The sequence below is a fragment of the Rutidosis leptorrhynchoides genome, chromosome 11 (genome assembly GCF_046630445.1).
Source record: "Rutidosis leptorrhynchoides isolate AG116_Rl617_1_P2 chromosome 11, CSIRO_AGI_Rlap_v1, whole genome shotgun sequence".
NCBI classification, from domain to species: Eukaryota; Viridiplantae; Streptophyta; class Magnoliopsida; order Asterales; family Asteraceae; genus Rutidosis; species Rutidosis leptorrhynchoides.
This window is the reverse complement of record NC_092343.1, coordinates 202783772-202797726: the sequence shown is the minus strand read 5'-3', so window position 1 is coordinate 202797726 and position 13955 is coordinate 202783772. Positions and strand designations below refer to the sequence as shown.

The following is a 13955-nucleotide window of genomic DNA, read 5'->3' as shown; positions in this document are numbered from 1 at the left end:
AAGTTTATTGCATTCAAAATAAAACTGCGTTGTGTAATAAATAATTGGACTGTGATGTCAACCTGTAAATTAAAGACTTATGTATTTCGGGGTTTTGCTTATACCTAAGCACTCACCCATATGTTTATAACTTTCTATGTTTAGAAAGTCACTAATTTTAATGAATGCGATATTTTATCAAAACGTATCATATGGAGGTCAAAACCTCACTGTGGAATCAATGATTAACGTGCCGCGTCAATAGCGATTTTGACGGGTCGTTACAGTTGGTATCCGAGCTTGAGGTCATAGGGAACCAGAAATTACATTAGTGTGTTTAACTGGTAATTGTTAGGATGCATTAGTGAGTCTGGACTATGACCATATTTGTTTTTACTGAATTTTGCTTATCATTTGGTCAAAAACATTATATGTGATATATTTATATGCTAACGTAATTGTTGTTTCAATTATGTGATAGATGATTTCTTCTAATCCTATCATTTTGTACGACTTGGAATCGGACACTGAATCTATTCTATCCACAACTGAAAAGGGCATTCCAATACCTATTAAAGAAGAAATTGTGTTAGCCGGGGAATCTCAACTCCCGGTAAACCCAGAGGAGGTTCCAGCTCCACCCAACTCTAGTTTTCCGGAGCCACAGTATCGTTGGCATGGACCCATGATCCCTGGAGTAAACGAGGATCGTCCATTTCTAAACAAATATGGACATTGGTCCAGATATACCGCCGACGGGCGGGTTGTGCCGATTACGCCTGGCAGATTTCGGTTCATGACCACCGGTACATATTCTCGCAGTTCGTCATCATATTCTCCTACACATGACTCAGATAGTTCGCCATCAGACGAGATCAGTAAGGAGGAGGATTTCGCTACTGAAATAAAAGAGATCACTAAGGAGAAATTCCAACTTGCTATAGATAATAAAAACAACCACAATAATAAAAAGTCCTTAATTATTAAAAAGGAACAGGACCATTCGATCCGTAACCACCCTTATTGTATTAAACCCACTGAGGCAACGGGTACCTCAAAACCCCAGCCAAAAATAAAATACACTGCCAGAATGTCTGTCGGACCATGTGCACACAAACAATTGGCAGAGAGAACCAATTGGGAAGAAGTTTCTGATAGTTCTGAATAAACGACCTCGCAACCATAAATCTTCCATGCGCTATTCTATTGCTTATGTGTGCTACTCTATCTTGTTATGTAGAATAATCATATGTAAAATATCGGTATTGTATGGTATTGTATTATTTTGGTTTATTAATAATAAATGCATGGAATGATTATTTGTATTATTAATACTTATTATTATTATTACATAATAACGTAGTAACTCGCTATAATTTTTCATAGTGGAATATTATTAGGATTTTAGTAGTTAATTCCTTGTACTAGCTATTATGTATGAACTTAACGGGTAGGTAATACCCTAGAAATAATTATAAAATGCTAATAAGAAGAAAAGGCTTTTATAATAATCGGTTCATATTATTAATATGCTACGATTAACTATTGACAACTCATTTTACCTATAATATTCTATATGATTAAATTATATCTGTTGTGTTTATTGAAGAAACATGTCTCAAATGTTAGATGCTGAGTTTGAGCAACTAGTCGAGAAATGTATGAATGAAAGAATTGCTGCAGCCGAGGCAGCAAAAGCAACAGCCGAAGCAGCAGCCAAAGCAGCAGCCGTAAACACAAACTCACGAAACGGATGCTCATACAAAACTTTTCAAGGATGCAAACCACAGACGTTTAGTGGAACCGAGGGACCAGTCGGTCTAACCCGATGGTTTGAAAAGATGGAGTCCGTTTTCAAAATCAGTAATTGTGCGAACGGAGACAAGTCAAAGTATGCTTCGTGCACGTTGCAAGACGGTGCACTTACTTGGTGGAACAATTATGCTAAAGCAGAAGGAATAGATACGGCATATGATATCTCTTGGGAAGAACTGAAAAAGATGCTAATCGAGGAGTACTGTCCTCGAAACGAGATCAGAAAAATGGAATCTGAGTTACGTAATCTGAAGGTTATCGGCGCGAATCTCAATAACTATGAAAAGCGTTTCATGGAACTAGCCTTGTTGTGTCCCGAATTGGTGCCAAACGAGAAACGAAAGATAGAAATGTATATTGACGGTTTATCGATCAATATCAAAGGAAATGTTACATCGTCCAAACCAAATACGATGCAGGAAGCCATGACAATGGCACACCAACTCATGGACCAGATCACAGAGAGTTCGATTAAGGCACCAATTACCGAAGTCAAGACAACTGAAGGAAAGAGGAAATTGGAAGACTATAAGGGCAAAAGTACTCAACTGAAGAAACAAGAAACTTTTAAAGGTAAACAAGATGGGGCAACTGCTAGTCCAAACTATAAGGGACCCCATCCGTTCTGCAAAAGATGTTACACACATCATGCAGGTTATTGCCAAGTGCTCTGTGATAAGTGCAACAAGAAAGGACATGTGGTGAAAGATTGTTATGCCACCGTTTCTGAAGTAAAGACAAAACCGACCGATGTCAAGAAATGTTTTCGATGCGGGAAGTCTGGTCACTTTATAAATCAATGCCCTGATAAGGAGAAGAACAAAGAACCCGCACGTGGAAGGGCATTTAATGTTAGTACCAGTGAAGCACGTGAGGATCCTAATCTTGTCACGGGTACGTTTACCGTTAATAATCAACTAGCTTCTATTATGTTTGATACGGGTGCTGATAGAAGTTATATGTGTAAAGACTTTAGTTGTAAACTAAAATGTGCATCATTACCTCTAGACGATAAATATACTATTGAATTAGCTAATGGTAAACTGATAAAAGCCGATAAAATTTGCCATGGTTGCGAAATAAATCTCGCTGGTGAAACCTTCAAAATCGATTTGATACCCGTAGAATTAGGAAGTTTTGACGTAATCGTTGGCATGGACTGGATGTCCAAAACAAGAGCGGAAGTTGTTTGCACTGAGAAAGCGATCCGCATCCCTCGAAAGGATGAAACGTCATTAATGATTTATGGGGAGAAGAGCAACTCGAAGCTGAACTTTATCAGCTGTATGAAGGCCCAGTAACTTATAAGAAAAGGTTGTTATGCTATTCTGGCACACGTAAAGAAGATCGATACTGAAGAAAGAAGCATTGATGACATGCCGGTTGTAAGAGAATATCCCGGAGTATCACACCTTCTATCTCTCTGATTGATGACATTGATGTACAAGTAAAACACTAATTGCTACTGTAAAAACGAATTTGCTACAGTAAAACACTATTTGCTACAGTAAAACACTATTTGCTACAGTGAAACCGTATTTTGCTACAGTGCTAACGACTTTGCTACAGTGAAAACGACTTTGCTACATTGATTTGCTACAGCAAACACTATTTGCTGCAGTAAAACACTATTTGCTACAGTAAACACTATTGCTATAGTAAACACTATTTGATGTCGACGAACTAGCAAACAAAAACAGAAAAGGCGGCCATGCGATCGCATGGCAAAAACACTGAAAACTCATGTGATCGCATGAGCTACAGTAAATGCAAAAGTATTATAAAAGGTCAGTTTGCTCGAACGAAATATCACACCTTCTATCTCTCTGATTCTTTTATATATATAATTATAATTATAATTTTAATTTTAAGTTTAATAATAATAAAGTATATTCAAGGGTATTTTTAATTCGGGTTTCAAACCGTTTTAAAATAAGGAAATATTGGGTATTGTTCGGGGTATTGTTCTTGAATCCAAGACCAACCATACAGTCGTCTACCATCATTACGTCTACGCAATTTGCCTACAATATTGAATCGCAATATTGAACTGTGAGTTATAGTCTCCCTTTTTAAATACTTTAAATATTTTTGGACTGAGAATACATGCAATTTATTTTAAACGCAATAAGACACAAGTACATAATAAATTCTACACTGAGTTAAACCGAAAATCCCTTAGCTTTGGTAACTAGTAGCTGCCAGTACATAGGATATGGACTGGTGGGCGCGAATAATTGTATATGGATCCATAGGGCTTGACATCCCCGTCCGAGCTAGAGCGCTAGCCTTTTAACGGACGTATGTTATTTGAGTTTAAGACATGTTGGTTTGCGTGTATTAAAACGAATGGGGTAATTATCACTATAGCGTTAAGTTTAGTTACCAGGGTGCTCTGTTACGTAGAATCTATTGATAAACTTTTGATGAAATCTTGTGGTCTATCTTTATATATGTTTATGACTCGAGCAATTAAACCTATAACTCACCAACATACGTGTTGACTTTTTAGCATGTTTTATTCTCAGGTCCTTAGAATGCTTCCGCTGTGATGTGCTTGTTGCCTGCATGGAGTCTCTCATGCTTTGTACAAAGTTTATTGCATTCAAAATAAAACTGCGTTGTGTAATAAATAATTGGACTGTGATGTCAACCTGTAAATTAAAGACTTATGTATTTCGGGGTTTTGCTTATACCTAAGCACTCACCCACATGTTTATAACTTTCTATGTTTAGAAAGTCACTTATTTTAATGAATGCAATATTTTATCAAAACATATCATATAGAGGTCAAACCTCACTGTGGAATCAATGATTAACGTGCCGCGTCAATAGCGATTTTGACGGGTCGTTACACCACCACATTGCCCTCTTGACGATGAACCTGAAGCGCTTACCGGAGAACCTGTCCGAAACACCAGTTTCTCTCTCATTTCCAGAGTATCTCGTCATGATTATATACTACACCAAATTCTAGATTTTATTTATCCGCTCGTCCGAACCGACAATCACCCCGGTGTAATAGAAGAAGTCAACGAGCTTCGCGCTCGGGTAGTGGCTTTGGAAAATATGGTGCAAAGATTACAAGCACCAGCAGCAGCATAAACAGTCCCACCATCAGCAACATCAACAGTACCATCATCATCATCAACAACAACATCCACATCTCACACCTCAAATTCACAATTTGTCCCACGAACATCAACATCGTACGCACCATTGATACCAAGGAGTACCAAAAACAATAACCGATGAAGTATTGATCCATAACTTCATTAATATTCTGCGAAGAATATGTAGTTCCTAATATTTTTAGAGATTACTTATCCTAGCTCAAACCGAAAAGCGAATGAGATTAATATCATATTAACTCATTAAATCCATGATTTCATCTGATGAAAATATATATGCAAGTATATTTTCATAAAGATTGTAATTAAAAATTCTTTTGTACAAACTGTTAATGGTGAAAATATTTTAACGGGTAGGTAATACCCGAGGAATATTTAGATTTCACATTAATAAGTTACACTGTACATTCTTTCGAATTTGATTCAACAGTCATTTACTATCCTACTTACACCCACAGATATACGAATCCGTTCACCACAGAATAACCATTTTCATTCAAATTTCAGATTTGGATTTTGACTTCTCAGAATCCAACAAGTGGCATAATGAAGAAAACATTGGACAAAATAAAATTTGATAGAAACAAACAAATTAACTATGAGAAGAATTTGGTTAAGAATCCACGCTAACTGTTCCTAGCTAACTGTTCCTAGCTAACTGGTTAAATTTTAATTATCGTAATTTAATTATCGCAATTTACATTCTCACAATTTTATTTAACGTCATTTAATTTCTGTTATTTATTTTACGCACTTTAAATATCGGGACACGTATACAAAGTTTTGACATATCATATCGACGCATGTATATATATTATTTGGAATAACCATAGACACTCTCTATGATGTAATGCTTGAGTTCGCTATACAGGGTTGAGGTTAATTCTACAATAATATATATACTTTGAGTTGTGATCGAGTCTGAGACATGTACACGGGTCACCACATATTAATTCGAATATTATATATCTAACTATATATGAATAATTCGACTATCAACTAAGGACTATCATTATTGGACAATTAAAATGAATTAAAATATTGATTATAACATATGAAACTAAACAATTCTTCAAGTTTGCCACTTGATTTTCATCTAAAACCTCAATTGTATCATTACAATTACAATATGTGTTCTAATTTTTCAACATTCCTGAAGACACTTCAAATAATGAACAATCGAGATGATGATCCATCCACATGTTACCAATAGTTATATACAAAAAAAAAAGATCTCGAAACCAAAGTCATAATTTGACACATATCCGTGTTAGATCCTTTGGCATTTACTAACAAAAATGACTTTTCAATTCCGTTTAAAAGTAGACAGTTTTGTCACAGCTCCAGCAAGACAACTGCGGCTTCTTAATCAACACAGTTTTATTATAACCTCGATAGATATGTTGCTCATTCACCGACGTTACTGGGAAACCTTTCATATTCCATCATATTAGCAATAAACTTACCGACAACTTCACTGATCTTTCACTTTCCGAAAAATCATTATATTGAAACCCCATTATTTACTCATTCGCATCTTGTAACGAGATTTGCCATACGAATCATCGGAAATTAACAATCAGTATTTTGAAATCTCGTGACATGTCTATACCAACAGATATATGTGTACGTAAAACGTCTATCTCCTGGATTTTCATACTTTGAATGTGAAGTTCTGAAAAACATTTTGAACTGCAAACTAGTTCTTGAAATGCTGACGAAGTAGCAAAAACTATAAACAATCTTAACATTAAAAAGTGTGATAATAAAGATTAGTAAGGTGGTAAAGCTGAGAAAAAGAAAAGGTTTGGAACTAGAAAACGGATTGAACAGACTATGAAGAAGGCTGTGGACAAATCACAAAGACTAAATCTGCTTTCAAAGAATCCAAATGATTCAGTGCCTGCTAAAGTCATTAACGAATACCTTACTCCTTATTCTAAACCTTTATAGACAAATCTTCATCATCATCCATCAATATTAGAAATTCTAAGATATTATCATATCTTTCATTATAAATATCCTCGATATTTCTGAAGATATTTTTCACAACAAATCTTATCTGAAGTCATTTATCTCTTTGTGCTATCAGTGTTACATCATATAAGAAACTATTAGTTTCTATATTCTGTAAACTTTCGAGTTTAAACTATGAATGTTTTTGAAGTAGTGTTGGGAACTGATGCATGAGTTAGTATAATATAATGATACTTGATCAACGTGATTATATTACAGTAAGTCATGCTGAGTTTCTAAATGGAACGTGATGATTCACAGATCATAACGTCATCATGTGCTATGTTACATGACTCTTGTATTCTATTTTAACTTCTAAAATATCAAGAAAATATTTCTCGATGATTCGGTCTTTTTTAGGGTATTCTGGTAATTTAACCAATCAAGATCGTGCCATTACCATTTCCTTCTTAGAACATTAACAATGTTCATTCCGAAATTCATATCTGCGAATTCTGGACCATTACAAGCGATGCGTAATCGCATGAAGAAGAAACGAAGAGACAAAAACTCCAAAATAGAAATTGGAGTATAAATCGCAGCAAATAAAAGAGAGCATTAACTGGGGATGACAATGATTATAAAACACAGTAGCAGGGACATCGAAATATAAGGGAAGATATAAAACCCGATAACCACCCGGAAATTATAAACCGTATATATCGATGCATATAGCAATATAAAGGCACGGGAGAACTAAAAACACTATAAACCCAAGAGTATAGCAGAAATAAATATATTCTTCCAGAGGTAGGTGAAAAAGAAGAATGACAGATATGAAGATGAGGACTATATCAAGAAGTAGAACTGGATGAAGCATATTGATAAATATTTTTAAAAAAATGAATTGAGGAGAAAGAATAAGAGGTGTGAGTGGTAAGGAAACGAGGGAGGTGGATTTATAGTAAAATATTCTCCGACAGAGCAATCAAAATGAATGATCGCATTTAAAGCAGATCCTAATTTCCTTAAGAAAATCTTATTACTAAGATCTTCTCCAAATCTCTTGAACTTTGGAAAGCAACCTGCCTATGTCAAAAGATATGAAGAAATTTTACCATTTTCATCTCACTCTATTGCGATAGCTTCACTAATGCTCTTCAAGTAATCGAATCGTTTTATCTATATTACTTAATAGTGATAAAACTCTATATACCAACTCATATTCATCATGAAAACATTTTTATGATTAGTCATGACAACCACGATCAAATTTCGGGACGAAATTTCTTTAACGGGTAGGTACTGTGACGACCCGTGAATTTCCGACCAAATTTAAACTTTATCTTTATATTATTCTGACACGATAAGCAAAGTTTGTTAAATTAAATCTCAAGGATTTGAAACTATATTCATACATTCATTTAACCTCGACCAAATTCCAATGATTCGCGAACCATTAAACGAACGTAAAAGATTATATATACGCATATATATATTATAACTTGATAACGTTAAGGAAATATTAAGTATAAATACTTTACAATATAGTATTTGGTTCCATATGTTTGTCGATGGAATTCCATAGTAATCAATTGATGTAGTTTTCAAATGTACGAAAACACTTTTTCATATAACAGGACTTGTTTATCTAAACTGCCTTTGAATAAACAAACGTAAGTTGAAATATTGGTTGTAACGTGTATTTAAAACGTGTTCATTAAATATATATCTTTTCAAATTAAGTCTACGGTAGTAACACCCACCTAGTGACGCAATTGATATTTAAAAACGATTAGTACTTGCATCTATTTAAATTCTTAAAAAGAAAAACGTTACGCGCTAAACTATTTTCCTAAATGAAATAAAAATAAACTTTGAAAAATAAATAGTTTTGAAAAACTAAATGTTATATTGTTAGATGAAAGATTTTGGATATAAATTTAGATTTCTAAAAATGTATATATATATATATATATATATATATATATATATATATATATATATATATATATATATATATATATATATATTTTAACCTCGTCATAAAATGTCTTAATTTAAAATAAAATATTTTGGTAAACAACGAGTCACTGATTTATAGAAGCAAATGACCACGACGCTCAAATTTTATAAGATACATTTTTACAAAGTAATTTATTGATGAATAAATCAAACTATTACTAAAGGTACACGTCGCGCAACGTAAAAGGCTAGTTTTCTAAACGTACAAGAGTGCGCTCGAAAAACCGAAAGTGGTACATGAGTCGTGAGACCACGTCCGTGTCATTTTTGTAAAAATTATATTTTTATCATGAACGTAAATATAATATAATATATAATTAATTATATAAATTAAATATATTATAACATCTATATATATAAAAATTGGTGGACGTTCATATATTAGTATGACTCGATGTGTGGCCGCAATTTGCGGTAATCATTTACTTTATCACTCCGTAATTTCGAAGTTAATGGGTCCAGAAAAATTCTATAAATCTCGAAGTTGAGTTCACAATTCATATATCCACTTATCTCCTTGATTACTCCGTAATATTTATTTAATTTAATATTTTATTTATTATTAAAGATTATTATTAATCTATTTATATTAATATTAGTAGTAATATTATCAGTATTATACATAAAATATTACGACGAGGTTATGAGCGAGTTATTTCAAGACAAGTTTTATGAGTAGGATAGGGCTAAGGAAATTATGGGTTATAGCTATGGAGGTGATGGGTATGGTTCATGGGTATGCTCGTGAGGTCAATCTAGTGTTTATTATCTCCATTGCGTTTACGTACCTTTCCTGAAATATTGAATCTCAATATTGATACGTGAGTACTCATAATTTAATTTTTACATACTAATAGTGTATCCCAGACTAGTGCTCGAGTATATAGGATTATGCATGCTTGTATTTTTGATATTGCCATTAGATAGGATATGTTAAATCCTGAATTAGTTACATATGCGGTTGAGATAAGGTATAAGATATGCATGTCGTTGGAAAGCTAGCGAAAAATTAAGAACTTTTCATTTAGATGTCGAATGGTTTCGATGAACGGATTAGAAGTTATAACCAATTCAATTTTTGTAAAAATGATTATTATTATCGTCGTTATAGTTTTATCAAATTATTATTATTATTATTATTATTATTGTTATTATTATTATTATTATTATCATCATTATCAATAAAAAGTATTATCATTAAAATTGTTATTTTTATCGTTAAATTTATAATTAATATTATTATTATTATTAAAATAGTTATTAGTAATATCATTATCATAATATTTATTATTAGTATTATTATACTTAAAACTAATATTTGTAACACTTAATTATTTTGATTACTATTATATTCATTAAAATAAACGCGATATAAAAGACGATTTAAGAAGCTATCAACAAATTGATTAGGAGATAATGAGTATGGGTATCATGATGAAATTTAAAATATTGAAAGACATTGATTTACATAAAATTATCGTTTTTTTATTATTTTTATCACTAATATTATTAAAAGTATTATTAACATTTAAAAATATCATTTTTATGAAAATTATTATTTTTAAGAGTAATACCACTGTTAATCAAAAATTTTATTGTTATTATTTTCGTTTTATCATAATTTCATTCTTAAACATAAAAATTAATATTTTTATTAATAAGATAATACTAATTATTATTACAAAGTAACACAACTTTTATCTACTATTATTACCAATGTTAATTTATCAAATAAATAAGTAAAACAAATAATATAATTACCTTAATGAAACCTATCATAATATTTTTATGAACTTTATAAATTTTATTATTTTAGGTATATAAAAGTATATTTTTATTATAATAAATTAATTATATTATTTACTCTAATAAAATCTTTTAAAAAAATAAAATATTTAAAAAAATATAAACGACGATATTTAAACTATATAATAATCATGTATAAATTTTGGAAATCATTTTTGAGTCAAATTGACTTTTGTGACTTTTGCATATTAGTCTCGAGCATTAGGATTGTGGTACACTATGACTTGACTTAAATTGTTAAACAAATATTGACCAACATATAAATATATATATGCTTAATTTAAGTTCGTGAATCTGAGGCCAACCCTGCATTGTTCAATATAGTCATATGTATTTTTACCACAAAATACATTAGGTGAGTTTCATTTGCTCCCTTTTTAAATGCTTTTGCAATATATTTTTGGGACTGAGAATACATGTGCTGCTTTTATAAATGTTTTACAATATAAGCACAAGTTCATGAAACTACATTCTACGATTGTTTTGTTATACTGGATATCTGTACTTATTATTATTATGCTTGGTAACCTAAGAATTAGTGAAAAACACTAATTGACGCGAATCCTAAAGGTAGATCTACGGGCACCAACCACCCCCATTTTCGAATAGTGAAAATGCTTTAGTACTTCGAAGGGTTCTTGTCATACATTTGAATAGTGGAATGTGTGATGCCAGATATCTTAAGCGCTCTATGTTAAGGTCGGTTACCATGCGATTCGTCGTATGAATGACTTTTACAGTTGTAATGATCATGCGCATTTAATTAAATGAAATCTTGTGGCTTATTAAATATTATGATTATTATATAGAGATTAAACCTATGAACTCACCAACCTTTTGGTTAACACTTTAAAGCATGTTTATTCTCAGGTATGAAAGAAATCTTCCGCTGTGCATTTGCTCATATTATAGATATTACTTGGAGTCATTCATGACATATTTCAAAAGACGTTGCATTCGAGTCATTGAGTTCATCAAGATTACTATTAAGTCAATTATAGTTGGATATATTATGAAGTGGTATGCATGCCGTCAACTTTCGATGTAATGAAAGATTGTCTTTTCAAAAACGAATGCAATGTTTATAAAATGTATCATATAGAGGTCAAGTACCTCGCGATGTAACGAAATGTTATTGTATTCGTTCTTATGGATTAGGACGGGTCTTTACAATATACCACTCATATTCCCAACTCATTTCACACAACCAAATCTACATTCTTTCATCAAATTCTTCTTTCATCAATTTCAATTTATTTCTTTAGAAAATGAGTAGCTCCGACGAAAAAAGTGTGATGAACGCAATGCAAACTATTTTTGTTTATCGAAATAACGTGCTAATTCGTAGAGAGTGTGAGGAACAAAATGAGGCTGAAAGCTCACTAGTTGGATCAAGACTACGATGTCGCTACATTTATCGTGATCGTGTAGAGTCGCATAATTGTTTGATGAAAGATTACTTTGTTCAAGATTCGATGTATCCCCCTGAATATTTCAGACGGTTATTATCGAATGTCACAAAGTCTTCTTGAACAAATAATTGAAGGTATACTTTCTTAGTCTACTCGTCCCGATGCACCTGAGTGGTTTACTTATTTTCAACAACGTTCCGATGCACGTGGTGTTCCCAGAGTATCTATTCTTTTAAAAGTCACGTCTGTCATTCGTCAATTAGCATACGGTTATTCACCGAATCTATTTGACGAATATTTACAAATTTTGGAAAGAATATCACGTGAGTCTTTGCAAAAATTCAGGATGTATTATAGATTTGTATTCTAATGTATACATGAGAGAACCAATCGAGGACGATATACGTCGGTTGTATCGTAAACATGAAGAAATTCATGGCTTTCCTGGAATGCTTGCAAGCATTGATTGTATGCATTGGGCTTGGAGAAAATGTCCAAATGCATGGAAAGGGCAATACACACGAGGCGATCACGGTTACCCGACAATCATGTTTGAAGCCGTTGCATCTTATGACAATTGGATTTGGCATGCATATTTTGGAATGGCCGGTTCGAACAATGACTTGAATGTCCTTAATGCATCTCCATTGTTTGATAGTTTACTAGCTGACACGGCTCCTCAAATTCCATACGAAATTGGAGACGTTGACGTTGAGAGGACATACTTGGAATTTTGCAAGTTCGTTGGGGTATTTTACAAAGAAACATACTTTACAAAGAAACAATCCGCAGCTCGTAAAGAAGTTGAGAGGACATTTGGAATTTTGCAAGTTTGTTGGGGTATTTTATGACAACCTGCTATGGCATATAGCGTCAACGTAATCAAAAGAATCATGCATGATTGCTGCATATTGCACAACATGATAATTAAAGACAATGGTTTTAATATCGCTGAAACTAAATCCTACTACTTGCTGGTCAACAACCTACAAGGATCAACTTGGTACGAAAGGTGTGATATATATGCTAAGAAGACAAAAGAGCTACGTGACAAAGACGAGCATGAGTATCTTCGACATACTCTTGTTTCGCATCTATGGCATAATCGCGAAATAGTTTAGGAATTGTGTTGTTTTAGGATGTGTTTAATGTATATTTGTTTTTTTTAGAAATTATAATTTTTAATTATTTAATGTAATGTGTGATTTTTATTTTAAATGAAGTTATTTCTATTTATATTAATTTTTATAATTATATTAATTTTAACTCCAATGGATGACTTGGTGGTAAGATGCTTGGAAAGTTTCAAAGGAACCCAGGTTCAATCCCCACCGGCTACACTTTGGGGGCTTGCCTTTCAAAAATAAAAAATAAAAAAAATTATTTTAATTTATTTTATATTTAAAATCATTAAAATAATAATAAAAATAAAAACTGACATACCCAAATGACTTAGGTCATCACTTTCCACTTTTTCTGACTCATCAAGTTATGCCTGACATGTCAAGTGACCTGGGTCACCACTCATAGTGCTCTAAGGAGTTGTGCAATTTAGTAGTATACTAGATATGTGGTCCGCGCTTCGCGGCGGCCGATTTTGAAACCACCTTGCAATGCGTTCGGTTTGCAATTGACGGTTGGAACGCAACAGTACATAAAAAAATGGAATGATTGATTTATTATTTATACAAAATGCAATTGTTGAACAACACAACAGTTAGCATGTCATTAAATTAGTAAAAACGGGTGAATGTTACATTTAGGTTTAAGATGAATACAAAAGTTGCACGAACGACGATATTCTTCGGTGTTGGAGCAGATAACTGTGTAA

At 32.6% G+C, this 13955-nt stretch overlaps 1 protein-coding gene across 1 annotated transcript; it reads left to right on the top strand.

Annotated features, from left to right (window-relative positions):
• Positions 1-12501: 12501 nt before the first annotated feature.
• LOC139875356 (uncharacterized) lies at positions 12502-12975 on the top strand. Its single transcript, XM_071862695.1, has one exon. The coding sequence runs from the start codon at positions 12502-12504 to the stop codon at positions 12973-12975; it is 474 nt and encodes a 157-aa protein (XP_071718796.1).
• The last annotated feature ends 980 nt before the right edge of the window (positions 12976-13955 follow it).